This window comes from Tripterygium wilfordii, chromosome 2 (genome assembly GCF_013401445.1).
Source record: "Tripterygium wilfordii isolate XIE 37 chromosome 2, ASM1340144v1, whole genome shotgun sequence".
Lineage (NCBI taxonomy): Eukaryota > Viridiplantae > Streptophyta > Magnoliopsida > Celastrales > Celastraceae > Tripterygium > Tripterygium wilfordii.
The window spans coordinates 8,584,971-8,608,067 of NC_052233.1; the positions used below are offsets into that span (position 1 = coordinate 8,584,971).

The following is a 23,097-nucleotide window of genomic DNA, read 5'->3' on the forward strand; positions in this document are numbered from 1 at the left end:
ATGTTCGCTTTTTCCGCCTTTGAATAAAGCGTGCAAAAATTTTAAATTTCATTGTGAGGTTTGTGAATTGTCCAAACATACACGCACTTCTTATATTCCTCGCATGCGTCGTTCTCCCGCTGCATTTGACCTTGTTCACTCTGATGTCTGGGGACCATCTCCCACTACTGCTTTTTCTCAACATCGTTATTATGTTACCTTTATTGATGACTACACTCGATGTACTTGGGTTTATCTTATGAAAAACAAATCTGAAGTCTTTGATCATTTCACTAATTTTCTTCACATGGTTAAAACTCAATACAATACTGTTGTTCGTGCCATTCGGTCTGACAATGGCGGTGAATATCTCACCAATGAGTTTCGCACTCAACTTGCTCAAAATGGGATCCTTCAACAGCTCACGTGCCCCTACACACCTGAACAAAATGGTGTCGCGGAACGCAAGAACCGTCACATCATGTCTGTCGTTCGATGTCTTCTTCGAGGTATGAATGTCCCTAAAACTTTCTGGCACTTAGCTGTTCTTACTGCCACGTACCTTATCAATCGTACTCCGAGTCGGGCACTTCAGGGTGCAACACCCCTTCATGTCCTTCGCCCAGGTACTACTCTGTTTTCTCTTCTTCCTCGTGTGTTTGGTTGTACCTGTTTTGTTCAAAATCTTAGTCCCTCCCGTACCAAACTTGAAGATAAAGCCATTCGCTGTGTTTTTACCGGGTATTCTTCCATGTCTAAAGGTTATCGATGTTATGATCCCATTTCTCGTCGCTTTTATCACTCTTTGGATGTTACTTTTTTGGAGACTATTCCTTTTTTCTCAGGTAGCCCTCTTATATCAGAACAGGCCGTGGAGCCTTCTCTTACCATCCCAGATCAATCATCACCTCCACGACCGATTTTGTTACCCGAGTCTTCCTCTCCTTCACCTTCTCCTGACTCATCATCTACTCCTAGTGCACCATCTCTCGTTCCCTTTGATCAGGTCTATACTCGGCGCCCGTCTGCTCCTGCCCCTCCGCCAACGTCTTCTCCGGAATCAGGTACTTCCATTTCTCCTGTTCCTGTTCCTCGTTACCCCACTCGTGATCGTCATCCCCCTTCCCGTTTTGGATTTACGAGTAGTACTGACCATCCCATTGCCAAGTATTTGTCTTATCATTGTTTTTCAGATTCCTATAAGACCTTTCTTGGCAAGCTTGACTCCGATTTGATCCCTCGCTCTGTCCACTCCGCTCTCCAGAATCCTATGTGGGTCTCTGCCATGGAAGCAGAGATGGATGCCCTACAACGTAATCATACTTGGGACCTTGTTGATCTTCCTTCTGGTGAGAGCACTGTTGGTTGTAAGTGGGTGTTCACTATCAAGTATCAGGCTGATGGTTCGGTTGATCGCTATAAGGCTCGTCTTGTGGCCAAAGGATTCACTCAGATTCCCGGCAAAGACTTTGGATGCACGTTTGCTCCAGTTGCGAAACTTACTACAGTTCGTCTCCTTGTTTCTCTTGCTGCTACATACTCTTGGCCTCTCCATCAGATGGATGTTAAAAATGCGTTCCTCAATGGGGACCTTTCCGAAACTATCTACATGGATCCTCCACCAGGTTTTCACGGCCAGGGGGAGTATTCGGGGAAAGTATGTCGTCTCCGGAAATCTCTTTATGGCCTTAAGCAGTCTCCTCGGGCATGGTTCGGCCGCTTCAGTGAAGTTGTGCTTGCTATGGGGTTTGTTCAGTGTCACTCGGATCACACATGTTTCATTCGTCGCCAGTCTCTGGGCAAGTGCATTATTATCTCAGTCTATGTTGATGATATCCTTATTACTGGAGATGACTCCCCAGGTATTGTTCAGGTAAAGGATGATCTGCGAAAATCCTTTGATACTAAGGATTTAGGTCCCCTCCGATATTTTCTTGGCATTGAGGTTGCTCGTTCTCGCCGTGGCATATTTTTATCCCAGCGGAAATATGTTCTTGATCTTCTGCAGGATACGGGTATGCTTGGTTGTAAACCTGCCTCTACTCCTATGATTCATAACTTCAAGCTATCACCAGACTCAGGAGATTGTTTATCAGATCCATCAATGTATCAGCGTCTTGTGGGACGTCTTATTTATTTGACAAACACAAGACCAGATATCACGTTTGCTGTTAGTGTTGTTAGTCAGTACATGCATTCTCCACGTACTTCCCATTTGGATGCTGTTTATCATATTCTCAGTTATCTCAAATCTTGCCCTGGTCTCGGATTATTCTATGCTTCTGGAGAGATGTCAGGTCCACCATCTAGTCTCTCATGCTATATACCATCTGATCTCTCGGGCTACACTGATGCTGATTATGCGGGTTCCATAAGTGATAGGCGTTCTACCTCTGGCTTCTGTACTTTCCGGGGTAATCATCTTATCTCATGGAAAAGTAAGAAGCAAGCAGTTGTTTCTCGATCATCAGCTGAATCTGAATATCGTGCTATGGCTCAAGGTACATGCGAAATCATGTGGCTTCGTTCTCTCCTCACTGAATTGGGTATTTCTGTAACAGACTCGTCCTCTTTATTCTGTGATAACGAGTCTGCCATCATGCTATCATCCGACTCAGTTCTTCACGAAAGAACTAAGCATATAGAAGTTGACATCCATTTCATTCGGGAAAAAGTTCGGTCTGGCATTATCACTCCTAGGTTTGTTCCTTCATCGGCTCAGACTGCGGACATGTTTACTAAACCAATAGGTCCTTCTTTACTTAAGTCATCTCTTGTCAAGCTGGGTCTCGTCAATCTCTTCGCACCAGCTTGAGGAGGAGTGTTGGAATTATGAGAGAATATTACGTTTCTTGTAATTATGGGTTGTAAATATTCCCTTTAATTACTTTGATTTAGTTTCCTAGAATTAGGTTGATTTGATTGATTTAGTTTCCCTAATTTAGGGCTCTCAATGTAACTATATAAAGTACAACCTCACAACATGAATATACAACACAAATTATTCAATTCTTCTAAAGCTCCATTACAAACACACATTCCCATGACCATTTTTACCAATTCTTGTGTTATTTGTAACTTTCACCCCAAGTGAGACCTGCTGAATTGTAGATTTCCCAATTCCCTACCCCAAAGACATTATGCCTGAATGCCTGATATATTGTGCTGGAATTGGCAATCTTCTGTCTGATGATTCAACTGCTTCATACAATGATTTGTGGATTGCTGAATCAAAAAGGGTCACTGGATATGAGCAAGCACTTCTCTTTACCTAGCCAAGCAAAAATATAAAATTGTCAAGAAAATGAAAGAAAGTACATTTTCCTCTTTATATCAGGTAGATGTTTTTGGGACTCCAAAATTTGTGCAACTGAGTGCATAATTCATTTGCTGAGATGTTCACATTATTTAACTGTGATGCAGGCATCCGCACGATACATCGTTGTAGTATATCCATGCAACTTCCTGCAGCCACTTGGTACATGGTCATGCATATATTACTTGTTAGACCGAGCTTATCATAATAACTCATAATACTCCTGGTTTTATTTGGCAGTACACCTGTGATTTTGATGAAAGATTTTTGCTTATTAACTTGATCTTCTTTTCAGGAAAAGAGTTGGAAGACCCACATCTACCAACAAATCCAGCCTTGCTCTTCCGTGGAATGAAAATAACCCTAAATCAACAAGACCTGATGTCGGCAATAATACTTCTCAGATATAATTGAGTATTTGATAAACTGAGAAGGGTCTTATTTCACTCCCTCCTGTCAAGAAATACCTTGTGCTCCCCTGCACCGGTCAGGAGGTTGTGCCCTGCTAAAGTAAACAGATGTAAAGAAACTTTATTATATTCCCATTCCTTCACCCCAATCTTCTTTTCCTTGTGTTAAAACTGAAATTAATTTCCAGGTGCCGCTCATGTTATGTGAGTTGTGGATAATAAATTTTGGCTTTGGACAGTACAAGAAACCTTCAGGTCTTCGAGCATCAGAACAGACGAACAGGATATCTCAAATACCATTTGTGTAAGTAAGGGACGAAGAAGGATGGATGTTTCTGCCATCCATATGGGGATAATGCACATTGCTTGGACGGCAGGTTTGGCACCCCTCTGGTATGCAAGCTGTGGTTCTCGCTTTGGGAGTTTTTAACAAAGTTAGCTTATTTGGCTTCAGGATCTGCTTCTGCTAAACACCATTATCAAATGGCTGAGCTCTTCTCATTACATTATCATGAGGTGGGATACTCCTTATATTGTGATTTGGTGAAGAATCCACATGCAACACCGCACATTTCACACAAGCCCAAGTTTCTTCCTCTGGTATTTTATCAGCGAATTTGGACTGATTGTTTTAAAATCTAATTTAAGACAATTCCACAAGTTTTTTTTTACCATGTAAAGCCTACAGCAGTGGCTGGATACGTTGGAAAAAAGAGAGGAAAAAGAACAAAAGGCATCGATACCATCACATCACACAAGTTTACAAGATCCGGCAAGCATCTATCCACCAGCTCTTCAAACAAAAAGACTCACCATCCCATTTACAAAAGCTTACACTAACTTCTACACCCCCCACATCATCTCCTCAGAAACAGGCCTTGCCGCCTTGGGACAAAACATACGGAGGGAGGGACAAAAAGTAGTAACCTACAAGACCTTTTCTTTGCTATTTTCATTCCACAGTGTCCATCACCACCCCCTTCTCTTCATATTTGACTCCCACCAAGAACCTTATGCTCGCCTGCAATTGCCACAAACATGATGTTCAGACTACAAGAACCCTGCTTTTGAGACTTTGGACAGTTTTATACCTTTTTTGGGTCGTAGGTAGCGTACTCATTGTATTCAAGAGGGCTGTCTTTGTGACCTGATGGAACCAAACGGCCACAAGGAACCTTGATGTCATCTCTCCAAACAGTATGTTCGGATTCATCGGTTTTCTTTCGTCCCCATCCCTTCACGCCAATCTTTTTCTCCTCCAATGTCTGTGTGTCCTGTGATACCATCAAAAACTGCAATTAATTTCCAGATACAATGTATGTTTAAGCTGAGTTGTGGAGCAACAATGGTAACTTAACAGCCATGACTCAACATACCTCCGGTGGGCTGTCAACCTCGATAATGTCTTCACCCATAGAGACAACGGCCAACACCAAGAAACCTTCTGGTCTATCTACAGCTGTAAAACCATATCTGGCAGCCTCAGCAGCAGCATCAGAACAAACAATTGCCCTGCCAAACTGCAAAGGCCCAATATTATCAGCAAGGAAACCTTAGTAATCATTCTTACAAAATGGGAATTCTGTGATCATCTCATACCATGTAACCTGGAACTGGAAGAGAACAGATAGCTGGCAAGAATCCTTTATGCAAGTGCCTCAACAGGTTAGAGCTGCGAGTACCTGAGACTCGGTATCAAATAGAGGGGCCATCAGTGACTGCCAAGAAAAAGAAAAGTTCACCACAGAAAAATTAAGATCTAGTCTTACCACACCACAAGAGAACCTTGTTAGGCAACTTCCTAATTTCATCCAGTGAAGGACATGCACTTGGTTCGACCGCGTAGATATAATCAACAGATATCCCATATTCCTGAACCAAAATCAAGTTAGCTATAATGAATACCAGAGTTGAGTGAATTTGGAGAAAATGGCAGGTGGTGATGAAGTGCTCTCACAATGTCTCCAACTTTAACAGGTTCATAAGTCTTCTCAAGGTAATCAAGGATCATACTATAGTCATCAGAGTTCTTTTCCAGCACTGAGATTGAGCAGCCCAATTTTTTGTAACGATCAGATAAAGGATCATCAAGGGTAGACCCACTCATGTCTCCTATAAGATGTGAAGCCACAGTTATGTCTCGAACCGTCTCCAATGCAGCTGAAGCCTTTAGTTTAGGAAAAAGATGGAAGTGTCAAAGAAGCAGTGAAGATAAAAAAAATTAACAAGAACACCCACAGGTATATAATGACCTACATAATCTCCAAGATCTTGGTAGTCCCTCAAAACAAAAGGCCTGGTGGAGGGCACTAGAGTGAACCATCTGTTGCTAAAATCTGTCCAAATAGCCTCAGCTCTCTGACCCGTCTCTTTCATCGACTTCCCTTTTAGAACGAACTTGATGAGAGCCTCCTCACCTGATGCATCAATCTGCTTTATTCATTCACGTAGAAGGGTTATATCTGGTGGTGAGAGGATAGAATTTCTTACATCTATTCAGGTGGACATCGGTAAGCATTCCTATTGGCAGGTCTGGGGAGTCCAATCCCATCTCAGTCAGAGCATATCTATATCAAATACAAGGCTTTAAATATTCATCATTTATAGAAATAGAAGCAAAAGCAGGCGATCCATAAGAAACCATACTTGTAAATTTCTTGACTGCACAAAACTTTAATAAATTTTGTAATCATGGGTTCAAGTTTGCAGTGTGCAGCTACAACTCCTAGTTGCCGGAGACCAAGGCCCCCATGTCTCACTTCAACTCCATCATCCTGCGGGCAAAGATAAAAACCAGTTGAAATTTAAGTTAAAATAAGCCAACTTAGAACTGCTAGATTGATAAACTTCCGCATTGCCTTTTTCCTTCAGTTTTTCCTTCACTACATTTTGCTGACACAGATTTATCAATCCAATAATATGATCCACATCAAGAGGAAATATCCTCATCAATTGGAAGGGAAGAGAATGTACCATGTCAATGGGATAAAACTTTAATGGCTTCTTTTGAAACTTCTTTTCCCTTTCCCATGGTTCAAACTCATTACCAGTCATTTCCTCAAAAAGCCTCACAAATTCCTGTATAGCATTGTTTGTGTTCTCCCACTCTTCAAGCCTCTCCTCTGCCTTTGGATCATCTCCTATTCTTCCTTTCTTATAATACAGGTGCAAGTGATTATCTGGTACTGTAATCAGTTGAATGATACAAAAGCTGCACAGTATCCACCAATTAGTACCAAAGAACATAAAATCACAATTTGAAACTACTAAGCACTGGGTCCGGGTATTGTATTCCTTACTCATTTAGTCCTCGCCCTCTATCACAAACAGTGAAGGCACAGTTGTACAATATCCCATCTTTCTCGAATATCTGCCCACCTTGCTCCTGCAATTTGGTATCCTTGTGGACTCCTTGCTTACCAAATAGCTTGAGCTGTAAGATCAAGCAATCAGGATAATACTCGAACACCATATTTGCATATCATACTGAAACAACAGTGAGAGACTATACCTCTGCTGAGAGGGATTCAATAGCCTCCTCGCTAGGATCCATCTTATCCCATGGAATTCCCTGGCCGCTGACTATAAGGTCAGCAAGAACTTCATAAGCTTCAAGAGGCTGAGCCTCCTGTTTCTCAATGCTGTCATACAACCAAGCTTCACTCCCCACTGGTATGTCCCTCTCCCTACATATGAAAGCTTGAATTTTAGGTTACAATGTTGTCTTAACTCATGCTAAATAGTTTTTGCTCATCAGATGGAGTAATTTCCAAAGCTGCTTTGTCTTTTGTTCAAGAATGTGTTAAGTCATTATAGGCGAGGCACCGCTGCAAGCCTTTAAGCTAATATTTCTCCAACAAATTCTCAAAAGCCAACAAATGAAAATTTTCACTGCCTAAAAGACTATTTAACTCACAGAGCTTCTGCAAGTTTGATAGAGCCACCCCGGTCTCTCTCAGCTGGTGATGTAACAAGACAAGTCACTCCTGCAAGATAGTTACAACATCAACTTCCTAAGAATAAGAGAGGGGGAGGGAGGAAGAACCAACTCTGCACCCGGTTGAAAAGTGAGAGTTTAATTACCATTAACTGAACTGGAAAACTTCCCTCCATGTTTCTCAATTTGTGTTCTCCAGTATTGCTAAGTACATCAACAAAAGTACACAAGCATTAACAAATAACAACATAGTTCACGTACAGAGAGTTTCAATCAATTCCACTAACTAAAAGTGATACATACATGTGTTCGAGAAAGACGACCTGACAATGAGATCACCATTCCAGTAAAAGGTTTTGCTGGGGTTGCTGATTCCCCAGCAGGCCGGCGACTTGGGTCCTGATATTTCTTTACCAACTGTACACCACGCAGAGAGGGTGCTCAATGTTAATTGCTAGAGTTATACTTGAGACTGAAAATTTTGGGCATAAAAATTAATTGCTAAAGTTATACTTTGAGACTGAAAATTACATCTGAAACTGGAGAATTTAGGACAGAATCTGGAAGCTTTATAGGCTCCTCTTTTCTTGGTGGTGTTCTAGTACTGAATGTGCAAGTAGACCACTCACTGTATGACCCTTTGCAAGAATATCGCTTACCATCAAATTGCAACTTGCTGCCACAAACTGGGCATTTCTCCAGTGGCCCATAAAACAGCAAATCTTGGCTAAAAATACACAAGAACAACTTAGCACCAGTACCTAAAAGCACAAGTACACAAGTGGTCCAGCACAGCTCATTGATACTTCAAAGCAACAGACTTCTCATAAACAACTAACTTGGAATTCAATAGTAGTAGATAGTATGTAAAAACATTTTCAATATTCAAGTTATAATATATGTTTAGAGAAGTTGCAGCACTAAAAAGTGACAAACTTTTGTTCAACAGTTTGGTGCTATGTTAGTGCTTGCTTCTAAGAACAAAATTAAATGGAGTTCAACTGACCATTTGAAGGCAATTTCATCTTCATTCCCAGATGATTCTTGGTCATTAGCTTCAAGAATTGCTCTCATTTGCTCAACTGACAGGTTCTCCCTAACAACTTTACAAAATTCTTGAAACTCTTTTTCAATGTCATCTGCAGACTTCCCATTCGGATGCTCGTTTTCATTCTCCTGCTTAGCCTTCTTTGGAGAATTCTCTGCTTCTTTGGACCTGCTCTCTGCCTTCTGCTTCCTTGTCATTACCTTCTCTTCATCTGCTGATTGATGTGCTTGAGACCTTGTCTCATGTACCTTCACATCTCCAATACATGCCCAATTAATTCATTGTGCACTTTTAACAAACATATCTAAGCCTTTCTCATGTCCATAAAAACTATACAAGGAAGAAGCAAAAACAAAACCCACAAAAAAAAGAGAACCAAAACGAAAAATAAACTCAAAACCCACCTTCATCTTTTTCTGTTCTTTGTTTCTTGTTACAAAACCAGAAGAAAATCTACGATCCCCCAACAAACTGAATCAAAACTCTCTTTAACTATTATGGTTTTCGTATATACGAAGCTAAAGCTTCCTTGTAGTAAGGACTGCGAATTATAATGCCACGTTAAATGCTCACCTTGGAAGGTTCTTAGCTGCTGTGTGTGTGTCGAACCCATAACATAACATCTGTTATTGGGTCTATATGGGTAAGCCACGCCAACATATACATACTGTTCGCATCTTAAACCGGCGACAAGTGGCGATCGAACAGTATAATCCAGTTCTTTAGAACTTTCACACTCTGTTTGAATTGGTGGTGGATTGAACTCTGAAAGTTCCATTCTCTCTTTCTGCAACTTGTCAAGTTCTAAGCTCACCAGACTAACACCTGGGAACTCGCAACGCAGAGACTGTAATTTACAACATCGCAGCACGCAACATTATGCGAATTGAACGACTTTCGTGACGTTTGTTGAGTAATCAGACGGTAGGCACGAGTTTGATGATGGGTTTCAGCGATTCCAATCGTACAAATCTTCGGGAATCCGGGCCTTCTCCGATCATGCAAATCCAATTTTATAGGAGCGGTCGGTGACACCTGGTTTCTTCGGGCTTGACTTTTGGGCTTTAGGAATTGGGTTGGGCCTGGTTCAGTTCCCAGAAAGTCCACTTCATTTATCCGTGGGGACACCTGGTTTCTTCGGGTTCGAAGTTTGGGCTTTAGGGCATTTATTTGGGCCTGGTTCAGTTCAAATAAAGTCCGCTTTGTTTGTCGACGATGGGGAGTGTGGACACCTGGTTTCTTTGGGCTCTAGTATTGACTTTCGGTATCCACGGAGACAGAAAGAAGAGATTGTGTTAGGCCCATCTGGTCCTTTTTTGGAGGCCCATTTATAAAGGACCCTTTTTTTTATATTCATATTGTAACTCGCTTAGTCAAAGTTGTAATAGTTATAGAAGTATCAAACTTATGAGTAATGCATTGAAATTTTGAGAAAGAGTTGTGGAAGACAGATTGAGATAATTGATATCTATAATAATGACAAGAATCGAGATAATTTATATACTATGTCTAATAAATAAGGAGGAATACCTAAAAGACATAACTTTCACTAGTACGAAAGAATATCAGATCGGTTCAATATGAATTGATAAAAGTATCAGCATAAATAAAAATATGAATGAAGAAACGAATGACAGTGGCCCAGTTTGTAATTTCATGTAACCGATCTCAAACGTAACTATAAGACTTATTTGAAAGTTCATCATTTGCTTCTCTTTTGGCTCTGACGTAACTGTACTAACGACACACGTGAAAGAATTCGAAAAAAGAAGAAGAAGGAATATGAGTCGTTTTGATAGGAAAATATATGCTCAGTTTTACTACTATTGGTCGATTAATGCCTAGATTCCTGAAAGGACAGTGTCCTTCGTAAATGAGCTCTAGAGTCTTAACGGGTCCCCCACCCCCCAAATTTGTCGAAGAAAAATAAAGTACTTTGTGATGTTGTGTAAAGTTATGATGATTCCTATACATGTGGGGCCTGTTCCTTGTAGCGGGCCTACTTTGGCTGCCCTCTTCATCAAATATCAGGGTATCACAGGGTGGTACCGTGCGCAAAACAAGGCGGTACCACTCTTCCAAAAAAAACTCCCTATGAGGTGGTACTCTCAAGATATCCATCATCGCCGGAGTAGGCGTTTATATCTTTTGGCGTGGGTTCCATACTTTTGCATGGGTCCCACGCCAAAAGGTATTCTTTTATTTTTTAAATATTTTGTTGTGGGTCCCATGCAAAAACACCAAAACATGATAGATATTTTTTTAAAAAAATTTTCCTGTGAATTTAGGATTTTTTATTAAATATATTTAAATATTGTATATTGTTAATATAAAATATATTTATATTTATATTAAATAGATTAATTTAATAAAATGAAATATTTATATTATAATGAAATTAAAAAAAAATACAAACAACTTATATTTTACATAATTTAACCGCTAACAACAGTTAATAACTCTACCAAACACTTCACAGTTTATTTCAGAGTTTTAAGTTCAGTTTTTTTTTCACAGCTTAAGACCATCCACAACAGATACTCTAAACAGAAACTCTAAATTTACAATAAAAGCACATTTTTCACATATTTGCAGTTTCTCTAACAATACCACCACTCAACAGATATTGTAAACCATACTCTAAATCATTTAAATATTCATTTATACTATCAATTTTTATTATTTAAACTGAAGTCTTTTTACATTTAAATCAATTAACATAATAATAAATCAATTGATATTTATATATTCCAAAAATTAAATATATATTAACAACTAATATTTGACAAATTAACAAATTTGGAATCATAATTGATAAAAGCCAACCGAAGACCACGTCATGCACATAGAACCCTCTATTTTAACTTTAAAAAAGATAAAAAAAAAAAAAACAGAGAGTTCACCAGTGAGAGGTTCAGAAAATGAGAGAGCAAGAAAAAAAAAACAAAACAAAAAAGAGACAAAATAAATGGATATTTTAATCAAAATATTATATCCAGTATTGAACAGTGAAACAAGACATCTACCGTTTCACTGTTCATATATGCAGTTTTAGAGTATCTCGTCCAGTATCTGTTGGAGCATGATTTTTTGTCAAAAACTGGAAATGCTACTCTAAATTCACAGTATATACTATTTTACGGTAACTGATAACTGTTGGAGGTGCCCTAACAATTAGCGTTAAAAATCAACACAACTGCTTTATCAAACACACGTGATTTGAACTAAATTAACTATAACACTTTGATGAGAATGATGTCCATCATCACACTTACATGGCACCTGAGTCACAGTTGAAATAATAAGAATGATGTCCATCATCTTGATAATCAAGATTCGAATCCCCTCTTCCATTTTTTTTTAAAAAAAAAAACTATAACAAGTTCATGCCTTTTATTTATGCCTGTAAATGGGTTGGATGTGAACCGTATAGAGGCCTATCGGAAGCCGAATTCGTTATGTAAGTAAAGGGGTCGGATACGGACTGGAGAGGGTCTATACGAATCGAGATTCGTAAGGCCAAATATAGGAAAAAGGAAGAGAAGAATGAATAATAGACTGAGAAAGCAGAGACAAAGTGAGAAGACTTGCGTGCGCACTTACTTGAAGAGATAAGGATGAAAGAAGGAAATTGCATGCGAAGCCGAGACCCTATTCCCTTATCTGTGAAAGGCATTTTACACGCGTCATTGTAGTAACGAGGGTACCCCGCTCCTCTGAAAAGCTTCCTTCTTCTGCTACTGCAACAACTGGAATTGGCCTTTCCAAGTTTCAACTTTCTCTTACCAGTTAAGGTCATGAATCACAGATTTCAGCAACAGTGTTTCTTAGATTTTGTGTTTAGGGCCTATATAGGTGCAGGGGGCCCAGTCCATCCTCATAGAACACGGAGTATGAGGCCCCCAACAATAGATGAGGTTGGGGCCCCGGGTCCGATGCAGTAAAACTACAGTGGACTTCGCTGTAATGGTTTTTAAAGCCACTATAATTTTATATGAATATTTTTTGATCGGGTTTAATATTCTAAAGATATGTTTTTTTTTTTATTAAACAAAAATCATATTGAATGTAAAAAGGAAATAATAGTTTGAATTTATATTCAACAACTCATAATTCTCATATCTTTTTCACATTAAATTTGTTTTGGATAAAAAAAAAATACACACACCATTGAGAAAAATGAGTTGACCAATCTTTTTTTTTTTCTTTTTTTTCTTTCTTTGGTCCTTGGTCCTTGGTCCTTGGTCCTTAGTCTTTACCATATTTGTCATTTACATATATACAGAAATATCCTGTTTATTCACTGTTGTTGACTGTTGAGCTGTCAAATTTTGTGAACAAGTACAGCAATGTGGCTGAGGTCTAACAGCACTCGTACTCACCATCCTCTGGAACCATCTTTTTAACACAGGTCGAAACCAAATATATCACCAGATCTCTCTTTCATCGAGTGGTCAAATTAACATGATTGCGCTTTTGATCATTGGGTTCCTTATTGTACTAGGGGGCCTCGTCAAGTAGACTAGGACTTAATCCTTAATTATCATGCATGATTGACTGCCTAAACCAGAATTGATACAATATAGTCTTTCTCAATTCTCATATGCAATTTTAACTAGATTTCTTTGTGTTTTTTTTTGATAAACCTCACATATATTAACAATAGCAAAAGAAACAACAACAACAGGGCAAAGATGTGGATGGCATGAGAGTTGAGAGAAGACAGAGCATGAAAAATATAGAAACAAAGCTAGCTAACAGTTGTTGGTGAGGCCAGCTAACTCTAGATGGCAGAACTAAACTAGCTACTGGTATGTCACAAGAGACGTTAGCACTTGTTTGTTAAACTACAACCAAGCGATATGAGTGCAATGACAGTGAGAGCTTGACGATGTTGGATGGACTGCGATGCAAGCTGACAGTTTAAAATATCAGCATTCATGCTAGCTAGTCTAAAATACATCATTAATTATGGAGCCGTATCTTGTGGTGTCCAGTGAATAAATGCAACCCTGACACGAATTCTGAGAGAGAGTCTGAGTGTGTTTGGTTAGAATTTTTAAAACAGTTTTTTATTTTCAAAAATTATTTTGGTTTTGAAAATTCATTTTGATGGAGTTCTTATAAATTATTTTGTAAAATTGAAAACTGTTTTTGGTTTTCAAAAATCAAAAAACCAAAACTGTTATTTAAAGTTTTGTAAAATTATTTCTTGTTTTCTCTTTAATCTTTGCTCTTTCTCCGTGTAAAATCCTCTACCAAATAAATTTTGTTTTCTTCATTATTTCTTAAAATTGTTTTCAAAATCTAATCTTAAAATCTGTTTTTGAAAGCAAAAAACCAAAACCATTTCCAAATACATCCAGATTGTTTATTTCTTTTCTTTTTTCTTTTTTGTGATTGTTGCAAGTTACAACAATGGAGGATTACAGCTTTTTTTCCATGTCTCTCAACTACTCATGGCAGTTGAGTTAGGAGATGGGTTGTTACTAGATTATTTAAAGTTTTAGGAGAATCGGTGTTCTATGTATTACTTTTACTGGATTTGAGATTGATGTTGTGGGCTTTGGCTAGTACTAAATATTCTAAAATTATTGTAACAATCCAGTAAATAATCACTGCATTTATAGAACAACCCATAATATTTGTATACAACAAGCCAAGCCAATATTATAGAAGCATCACTAGGTCTTGTACAACAACAATAAACAGATCACTGCCAGGGGTATTTGGTCTGCTACGTGCAATTAATAGAGATTTATTACAGAATTGCACTGTATTAACGATGGAGCTTAGTTTAGTAGAAATTAAGCTAGGTTATTAAATATTATTATGCATGATTTCAACGTCTTCTTGCAGCAGTTTCTCTCTGAGCATTGAAGAAAACAGCAGCCACAGGAAGGCCAAGCTCGTTCTCCTCCGCGAACTTTCTAGTATTGAATTTGTCCCTTGAAGCTGGTGCCCATATCACTGCTTGTCTGCGTTTCTGCTTAAACAGAAGGAACACAAACCTGTGTATTCCTATGTTTGGCCTTGGCATCTCATAGCTCACCACCTCTTTTCCTGTACAAAATAAGACAAAACCCATAAACCATATATTACCACTCAAGCATTACAAGTTTTTTTTTTTAAAAAACCGAGAATTTCCAATCCCCAATCCAACACACCCACTAGACAGTTGATCAGCTCTAAATTCAAGCCGCCAATTCTGTCCACTCCACTCTAACAATAAATAAGACCGAACTGAAGCTCGTGCGAAGAGAATGAGACTTAAGCTCACAAAAAAGAGAGTTAACTCTAGAAAACCTCTCATGGGTCTTGGACCCATACTTGATAAGTTGATGGCATACCAAATGTATCATCTGTTGTGCCTGGGATGTCCGTCACTATCCTGTAAAAATGAATCCAAGTTCAATCAAACGATGAATAAATTTCTAAGTATGTGTTAAAGATGTTGTTTTTTAAACCTTGTGTAATTATGGAGTTTTAGTCTTTCAAAGTATTTCATACCAGTGCAGATGCTCCCTGAGGTATGGATCACTAGGACCTGGAACATCTGGGTCAGTCATGACCTGCAAATTGTCATGAAATTATGACATATATTAGTGCCTGTAATATACACACACACACATATATATATGCATGTTTATATATATGTAGAGAGAGAGAGAGAGAGAGAGAGAGAGAGAAGGTGTAGATGGATGGATCAGATGAATCTAGCTATGTTACCAGGGTAAAGAAAGATCTCATGTCACCACCATGAACTTCAAGCTTTGGTTTTTGAGTGACAGCTGAGGGGAAGAACTCATGTCCATTAAAGACTTGTTTGTTGGAGGTGTAAGTGACACCCATTTTCACACTGGGAGTGAAGGAGTCAACAACATCTCCAATCACTCTTCCAATCACAAGAGATGACTCTGCAGACATCTTCGCCATCAAATTAAACTAAATAATTAAGAGCTAAACAACAAATTTGAAACCCACAGCTTGGTCTTGTAGGGCTTTCATGTGAAACCCCCTTTATTTATAGTGTTCATGAAGAATCTTTCTCTCAAATTAATTAAGCTACGTGGAAACCAATTAAGCAATTGGATCCAACTAAAAAGAATAAGTTACATATATATATATATAGATATATATATATATTTGTGTTTTGAGTTAATTTTTTTTTTTTCAAAATTAGGTTGAGATCACATTTTCATTCGTAGAAAATCATCCTTTAAAATCCGAGGTGAGTTCCTTAAACTTGGGTCTTTCCAACACCAATGATTCATTCATGTCTAGCCACCTTGACCACCCTTACAAAATCATAATCGAATTTGAACAATCGATCAGTTCAACCGGTTGAACTAAATACTGGTACGATTACACATAAAATCGATGTTATACCAATTTTTATACAAATATAATATGTTAAAAATACTATATATTGGTGAGAACTTAGATACTCAAGTAGAAAATCTCTAAGTCTTTACGAGCAAAACAACATTATTTAATTTTGTTACTTTTATCCTCTGCAGTATATGTATTAACCTTTTTTTAAATGGCACATCCAATATTTAAAACGCTTGATATGAAGGTTTCATACACAATTTCCTACATATAATAATTTAATATAGCCTTGCAAGACTGAAAAGTATGACCATATAGTGTGGGTCCCCACTCGTATTTTCACATAAAGTTCCAAACTTTAAAAAGAAAATAAAAAAATCAGCAGATTCTGCATGCTAAGACATTCCCTAGATAGGTTTTTTTTTTTTTTTTTTTTTCTGGCACATTCCCTAGCTAGCTGGGAAGAAGAGAGTACTCCTCCAATACCTTTTTCTTATAATGGTTAATTAACAGAAGTTGGAAACTGATGAGTTGGGTGTTATTAGAACCTTCCAAATCTAGCCAAGCACATACATACATTCTCCATTATATAAATCCAATTGTCAATTGGCATAAACTGAGTCATATATCCACGACAAAATTAAGAAAATTAAAAGAGGGGCTGGCTGCATGCAGCATGATAGTGCTGAGTGGTCATTTCAATATAAAGAGAGAGAGATGAGAGAGATTCATTTCTTTTCTTGGTTCAGTATATTGGAGGGGAGTGGGCTTCCATTTATGGAAAACTCAAAGCATATCCTTAATTTCCTCCATATTCCTGCGTTTGATGTTTCAGATGATAATATAGATTAATTTTAGCGTTACTGTTTGTTTTTAAACTTCTTTCTGTCAGTTCTCAGCCACTAATGCCAGGTTTTCACATTGTTTCAAAGGCTAATGCAGGCCTTTTGGTATCCTTTATATATAAAATTAGTTTTTCTGTTTTTTTTTTTTCTTTCTTCTCAAAGGTGGATGGAGGGGATGGCTTGTGATTTCAAGATTCACTAGCATGAGTATACAAGCCGTTACTAGTGGAACACTTGGCACATCTACACGCATGGCTGCTTTGATACGACAATAATGTTGAGAATATGTTAGGAATCTCTGAAAAATGTGGAATTCCGTTCAACTTATTAGTGGTGTCCAACCTTCAAATACTTAAGGGCCCTTTTAGGGACAAAACTCACATGGACCTTTAGCCCAATGTGGGACAATCCCTCAAGTATTGGTTGAGCCCAACCTTTCTCTTTTACCCATTCTTCAAATTATCACATGGTATCGGAGCGGTTGTTCGATCCTTAGAACCTCCACCCGATGGCGTTTGGATCACTTGTGGGCCTTTCGGATATGGATCACCCACGAGGTGATTGGTACCACATGATAGGCCCTAACCCGTCTAATCCACTTGTTGGGCCTCATATGAGCCCACAAATGAGGAGAGTGTTCGGAATCTCATATTGGAAAAATGTGAGATTTTCATTCAACTTATAAGTGGTGCTCAACCCTTAAACACTTGAGGGCCCTTTTAGGGACAAAACCCACATGGGCCTTTGGCCCAATGTGGGATAATACCTCAAGTGTTGGTTAGGCATAACATTTATCTTTTACCCATTTTTCAAATTATCACAAAATATGAGTGTTTTTAAAGCTATCCTAAATATTGAGAAATGCCGGGCGTATAAGTGGTTTTGGTAAAAAACCACTTTGGTGATAACCTGGTTGATGAATATCTCTGAGACCAAATTGTATGGGCTTAAAAGGTTTTGAGTTTGATTCTCATTGTGAGCAATACCCTTATAGTTCTAGCCATGCGTTAGGCTTTGATCCAACGTACATTGTAATCAGGTGTGAAATTTTTATACGAGCATGCGTGTATATTGAGTATCAAAAGGACAAGTTTTTATGGTGTGGTTTTCAGTTATCAAAAAATGGTTTTAGTCAAATCTTTAGAGTGGGATGTGACGGAAGAAAATTTAAAAATATGGGTCACTTAACAGAGGCAGTAAAAGTGAGTGGATGTTTCTGAAATTTACTTATTATTAAGGGATTAATTCCCGCCAAAATAAACGAACGGCTCTGCCTCGGAGGCTATTCTAACAGGGTTAGGTAAACGTATTGCAAGGCAGGCCCACTGTCCCTTCTTGTGAATGCGAACCCAACGGCTACAATGTTGGAGAATTGCAAAACAATGGCCGAGATACGCCAAATTCACGCTCACATGATCAAGACGAACCTTGTCAATTGAACCAGCTCTTGCTGTCTCCATGGTGCATTAGACTACGCTTCTTCGATTTTTCATCGAATTGATACCCCATCCTTTTACATTTTCACCCTACTAAAAAGTTTTTTTTTTTTTATGGTTCTTGGAATCCATTAGAGCGTTTAATTTTGTATCTTATGCTCTCTTCTTTGAATAGTCTAGATGGTGTCGAGTTTTCTGTTCCTTCTGTGCTTGAAGTGTGCGGACAATTGGTGCATTTAAGGATTCTGTGAAAATTTATGGCCAATTATTGAAAACCCATTGGTATTCTGATTTATCTATGTCGAATTCGGTGGTTAGGATGTTTTGGAACTCGGGGAGATTGGGTTGGTAAGAAGAATGTGTGATAGAATGCCCAAGAGAGATTTCATTTCAGGGAATTCAATAATTACGGGTTACATGAGGGCAGGGGAGATTGATTTGGCACATGAGATTTTTGATGAAATGCCAGAAAGGGACTTGGTTTCGTGCAATGCAATGATTGATTTGTAAGGTAAGGGTGGAAGGTGTGAGCTTCCCGAGGACCTTTTTGGGATGATGCCCCTGCTATTACTAGTGTGCTTTGATTTGGGTTTTGTCGAGGAAGGAAAATGGGGGCATTCTTATATATCTGCTAATAATATTAAGTTGACTTATGGATTCATTGGATCTGCTCTGATCGATATGTATGCTAAATGTGGCTATATAGAAGATGCATATGACGTTTGTAGAAGTTTATATCATAGGAGAAACTTTGAGGACTGGAATTCTATGATCTGCCCTTGCCATGCATGGGCTTGGTCAAGAGGCCATTGAAGTTTTCCTCGACATGGAGAGGATGGAGATCAGCCCTGATGATAACTCTTTCCTTGGTTTCTGAAGTGTTTGTAGCCATTCAGGTTTAATTAATGAAGGTCAATTTTATTTCAAAATCATGCAATAGAAGTACAAGATTATCTCTAAGATTCAACGTCACGGATGTTTAATTGATCTCTATGGCAGAGTTGGACTGTTAGAAGACGCTCTTGCTACTATACAGCATATGCCCATGGAAGCTGATGTTTAAGCCTGGAAAGCTGTTCTCAGTCCCAGTGTGAAGTATGGTAATGTTGCGATCGGTGAAAATGCTGCCCTCAAAGTGATAGAACTGACTCCAGCAGACGCCAGTTGTTATATTCTCCTCTCTAACATATCCGCTAGGTCTGGTTGATGGACATCTCCGCTAGGTCTGGTTGATGGGATGATGTGGAAAAGGTTAGATTAATGATGAAAAGGTTCCTGGATGCAGTTCAATCTTTGTGAATGGGAAATTTCATGAGTTCACGGGTAAGGAAATGGACATGAATTATGGTGGTGAGGTTCCTCTAAGACAAAGGAGGTAGTTTCTTTGTTGAATTCAGAATGCCATGAGCCTGACCTGATTCAAGTTTTGCGAGATGTTGAAGATGATGAAAAAGAAAGCTTGCTTGCTTGGCTTTCAGAGTGAGAAGATGGCCCTTTCATTTGGGATTATAAACAAAACCCATGGTGCTCCTCCTATTCAGTTAGTGAAAAACCTGAGAATTTGTAGTGATTGCCATTTGCCACTCCTTTATGAAGTTGGCTTCCAGGGTTCGCAACTGTCAAATTTTTGTGAGAGATAAAAATCGGTTCCATCATTTTAAGGATGGCATTTGTTCTTACAATGATTCTTGGTGAGATGACTTAAAAGCCTTACGTTGCATAATGCAGGAATGTTGGCATGCAATCCAGTGCAAAGATATAACAACACCTCTGTCTATTGAGTATCCATGCTCAGCCATGTGCAGTGGTCAATGGATCAGTTCATGGAATAAGACTTGGAGACGTTGGAGCCTGGAGGAAGAGAAATAACCGAGGGAACCCTATGACTTTTATGGTCATTCAGGACTCAGCAGGTATACATAGCAGTAAACAAGATACATCCCAAAAGTAGAAATTCTAGAGCTGTTTTTAATGCACAATATTAATATTGTTCTGGACTTGGTATCAACTAGCCCAATATTGGTCAAGTACTATAAGCCCAATATTGGTCAAGTTTTCCCCCTATTCTCCCTCTATCATGGACCATGGTCAATAAAACAAAATAGGTTTGTTTTTAACATTAGTCTAGTAGGAATGTAAAAAACAGAGCTTTCCCATTTTTTGCATGCTTTATTTCAACAACATTTACGTCCACGTGTATAAAAATGTATGAAAATCCGAACTTCAAACCCCACCACCCATATCCCCACCAGAACAACCCACAGTTCACAGCTACTTGCCATTTATGCACTTCTTATTCATCATTCTATAGTGCTTGAAAATATCTTGTGTCATTTTCCTGTGGCTCCTATCAGGTTGTCAGTACAAGTGACATTTTGTCCTTTTAAGTGGAATAGCAGGTGAAACAGGGCCGGATCAACTTCATCTGCAAGAGCTCACACCAGAAGAAACAGGGCCGGATCAACTTCACTTTTCTTTTCCTTCAGGTGGGTTTTCTCTCTTTCTCTGAATCTTGTCCCGGTTACTCTGTGAGCATCCTGATTTGGCTGAATTTGATGTAGTTTCTGCTAAAGATTATGAGTTAGGAAGCAAGTTTATAAAAAAAGAAGAAGAAGAAGTTATATCGATCTGGTACCTCTGCTTTGTCAATCTACTAGCCATTTTACCCTAATTAAATTCATTATATACTGATAAAAATTGATGTCATGTAGTCACTAAAATTAATAAATAGATTCATATTGTTGCTTTTCATATATATAAATAATGAATATCTTGTTGTTAAATAGATGTTTAGTTACACTCTTATATACATTTATTTATATACAAAATTAGAGTTGTCGGTATTAGGTATAAAAGTATACTAAAAAAAGATGCATAACATTTTGAAGAGTGTAAAAGAAAATGAGTAATGTTCAAACTTCAAAATTTTTTGATAATATTTAATCTATTACAACTTTTCTTAATTTCTTTTCTTGTATAAGTTTCTAAATTAATCAACTAGAAAAGAAAGTAATGAGTAATCCATCCTACATATGTTGATTTTTTTGCGATTTTTTCCCCTTATATAGGTGTAAATGAATGTATATATTCTTAGGAGACTTAGGGAGGCCATGGCCACGCCAGTCCCCATTCTCTTAACCTTGTAGATGATCTGGTTTTATTGTCTACAGCAATGTTTGTCCCAATTGTTATTGCATTGGCGGTGGGTTTTCTGGGATGGGCTTATCAGTCGCTAAAGCCTCCCCCTCCGAAAATATGTGGAACTCCAGGTGGTCCTCCGGTCACTTCTCCAAGAGTCAAACTCAGTGATGGAAGGCATTTGGCCTATAGAGAAGCAGGAGTTCCCAAGGGAGATGCCAAGCATAAAGTCATTGTCATTCATGGCTTTGACGGCTCCAAAGATAAGAATCTTCCCGTCTCTCAAGTACGAATAAATCAACCTCCCTTAACCTCTGTACAATTTGCTATAACTTGTTGTGTAGTTGGATTGTGATTATTTGTGAGTGTTTAATTGATTGTGAGTAACATGATGGGTAACAAAAATAGACACGTTACAGCTTCAAAAGTTCCATGCACCACTATTAATTCATGTTAAGGTTGTGGGGTTTTCAGGAATTTATAGAGGAAGTACAAATATATTTTCTGTACTTCGACAGAGCCGGTTATGGAGAGAGTGATCCTTATCCCTCACGCTCGGTGAAGAGCGAAGCATTTGATATTCAAGAACTGGCAGACCAATTGCAGCTTGGTGATAGATTTCATGTGCTTGGAATGTCGATGGGAGGCTATCCAGTTTATGGTTGCCTCAAATACATACCACACAGGCAATTCACTTCACATATTTTTCGCTCTCTCACCGTCTTTCTTTTCTCGACATTTTGAGTGATTTTTTCATGTCTCTCTATTTACAGGTTGGCAGGAGCTTCCTTGGTAGTTCCATTTGTGCACTATTGGTGGTCCTCCCTCCCTGCCAGTCTATCAAGACAGGCCTTCAAGAAGCTTCTTGTTCAGGACCAATGGTCGTTCAGAATCGCACACCATGCTCCCTGGTTATTCTACTGGTGGATGACGCAAAAGTGGTTCCCTTCACTGAGTATAAAAGCAGGAAACATGGCAATCTTCAGTCCTCGAGATTTAGAGATTATCAAAAAAATGTCTGAAACTCCAAGTGTTGGTCAGGTTGGTTATTTCTAATGCATTTCAGTACTCATGTTGAGAACAGAAAGCTCTTTGTCGGAGACTAACGAACGGTCATGTCTAACGCATTTCAGTGATCTTACATCTGGTTTGTGTTTCTGAATACAGGAAAAGAATAAACAACAAGGCGATCATGAATGTCTACATCGAGACATAATTGCTGGCTATGCTAAATGGGAATTTGATCCACTGGACTTGGACAATCCTTTTCCTGACAATGAGGGCTCAGTCCACATATGGCAAGGCTGCGAAGACCGGATCATTCCTTCTGAAATAAATCGATACATCTCAGAGAAGCTCCCTTGGATTCATTATCATGAAGTTCCTGATAAGGGGCATATGCTTATATTTGAGAGAGATCCATGTGAAGAAATCTTGAGAGAACTTTTGTCAAAGTAAACTGCCTGGTTTGTACTGAATAAACCTTTTGTAATGGCTCCCTTATATATGTGTTATAAACCATTCTGGCATAGCATTAACATGTTTAAGATGCTATGAACCAGAACTATTTATTTTACGAGAATCACAAGTAGTTCGTATGACACTCATGTGTGTGGTATCTTATAGAGATCTCGAGATCGAGCCTCCTCCATCCCA

General features: G+C 38.6%; 3 protein-coding genes across 5 annotated transcripts; 1 reads left to right on the forward strand and 2 right to left on the reverse strand.

Annotated features, from left to right (window-relative positions):
- Window positions 1–4,427: 4,427 nt before the first annotated feature.
- LOC119982029 (protein ADP-ribosyltransferase PARP3) lies at window positions 4,428–9,652 on the reverse strand. 2 transcript variants are annotated; one of them, XM_038825194.1, is made up of 18 exons: window positions 9,264–9,652; window positions 8,649–8,938; window positions 8,174–8,369; window positions 7,946–8,059; window positions 7,789–7,846; window positions 7,622–7,691; window positions 7,217–7,391; window positions 7,005–7,138; window positions 6,679–6,916; window positions 6,352–6,479; window positions 6,196–6,272; window positions 5,962–6,122; window positions 5,663–5,872; window positions 5,475–5,577; window positions 5,305–5,387; window positions 5,082–5,225; window positions 4,797–4,979; window positions 4,428–4,726 (listed from the first exon to the last, which is right to left on the reverse strand). In XM_038825194.1, the coding sequence occupies exons 2-18, from the start codon at window positions 8,885–8,887 to the stop codon at window positions 4,658–4,660; spliced, it is 2,382 nt and encodes a 793-aa protein (XP_038681122.1). In that variant the 5' UTR covers window positions 8,888–8,938; window positions 9,264–9,652; the 3' UTR covers window positions 4,428–4,657. The 2 variants fall into 2 exon arrangements, with proteins under 2 accessions (XP_038681122.1, XP_038681115.1); XM_038825187.1 differs by lacking the exon at window positions 9,264–9,652 and adding an exon at window positions 9,095–9,214.
- Window positions 9,653–14,298: 4,646 nt separating this feature from the next.
- LOC119981573 (CEN-like protein 2) lies at window positions 14,299–15,671 on the reverse strand. The gene is made up of 4 exons (XM_038824680.1): window positions 15,420–15,671; window positions 15,201–15,262; window positions 15,041–15,081; window positions 14,299–14,753 (listed from the first exon to the last, which is right to left on the reverse strand). Exons 1-4 carry the CDS (start codon window positions 15,624–15,626, stop codon window positions 14,533–14,535), a joined length of 531 nt encoding a protein of 176 aa, XP_038680608.1. The 5' UTR covers window positions 15,627–15,671; the 3' UTR covers window positions 14,299–14,532.
- Window positions 15,672–20,633: 4,962 nt separating this feature from the next.
- Window positions 20,634–22,972, forward strand: LOC120011893. Of its 2 annotated transcripts, none has more exons than XM_038863070.1 (5): window positions 20,634–20,789; window positions 21,474–21,727; window positions 21,916–22,127; window positions 22,215–22,482; window positions 22,609–22,972. In XM_038863070.1, exons 2-5 carry the CDS (start codon window positions 21,476–21,478, stop codon window positions 22,897–22,899), a joined length of 1,023 nt encoding a protein of 340 aa, XP_038718998.1. In that variant the 5' UTR covers window positions 20,634–20,789; window positions 21,474–21,475; the 3' UTR covers window positions 22,900–22,972. The 2 variants fall into 2 exon arrangements, with proteins under 2 accessions (XP_038718998.1, XP_038718989.1); XM_038863061.1 differs by lacking the exon at window positions 20,634–20,789 and adding an exon at window positions 20,818–20,934 and having other exon boundaries at window positions 22,609–22,935.
- The last annotated feature ends 125 nt before the right edge of the window (window positions 22,973–23,097 follow it).

Excerpts from the sequence above, each read along its gene's own strand:
- LOC119982029 (XM_038825187.1), bottom strand. Across the intron at positions 8,060-8,173 it reads TAAATTCTCCAGTTTCAGAT|TTGGTAAAGAAATATCAGGA; the intron begins GTAATTTTCAGT and ends CGTGGTGTACAG. Across the intron at positions 6,273-6,351 it reads TGCAGTCAAGAAATTTACAA|ATATGCTCTGACTGAGATGG; the intron begins GTATGGTTTCTT and ends TATTTGATATAG.
- LOC119981573 (XM_038824680.1), bottom strand. The coding sequence starts at position 15,626 with ATGGCGAAGATGTCTGCAGAGTCATCTCTTGTGATTGGAAGAGTGATT. Across the intron at positions 15,263-15,419 it reads TGAGATCTTTCTTTACCCTG|GTCATGACTGACCCAGATGT; the intron begins GTAACATAGCTA and ends GACAATTTGCAG. Across the intron at positions 14,754-15,040 it reads CACAACAGATGATACATTTG|GAAAAGAGGTGGTGAGCTAT; the intron begins GTATGCCATCAA and ends TATTTTGTACAG.
- LOC120011893 (XM_038863070.1), top strand. The coding sequence starts at position 21,476 with ATGTTTGTCCCAATTGTTATTGCATTGGCGGTGGGTTTTCTGGGATGG. Across the intron at positions 21,728-21,915 it reads AGAATCTTCCCGTCTCTCAA|GAATTTATAGAGGAAGTACA; the intron begins GTACGAATAAAT and ends TGGGGTTTTCAG. Across the intron at positions 22,483-22,608 it reads AAACTCCAAGTGTTGGTCAG|GAAAAGAATAAACAACAAGG; the intron begins GTTGGTTATTTC and ends TTCTGAATACAG.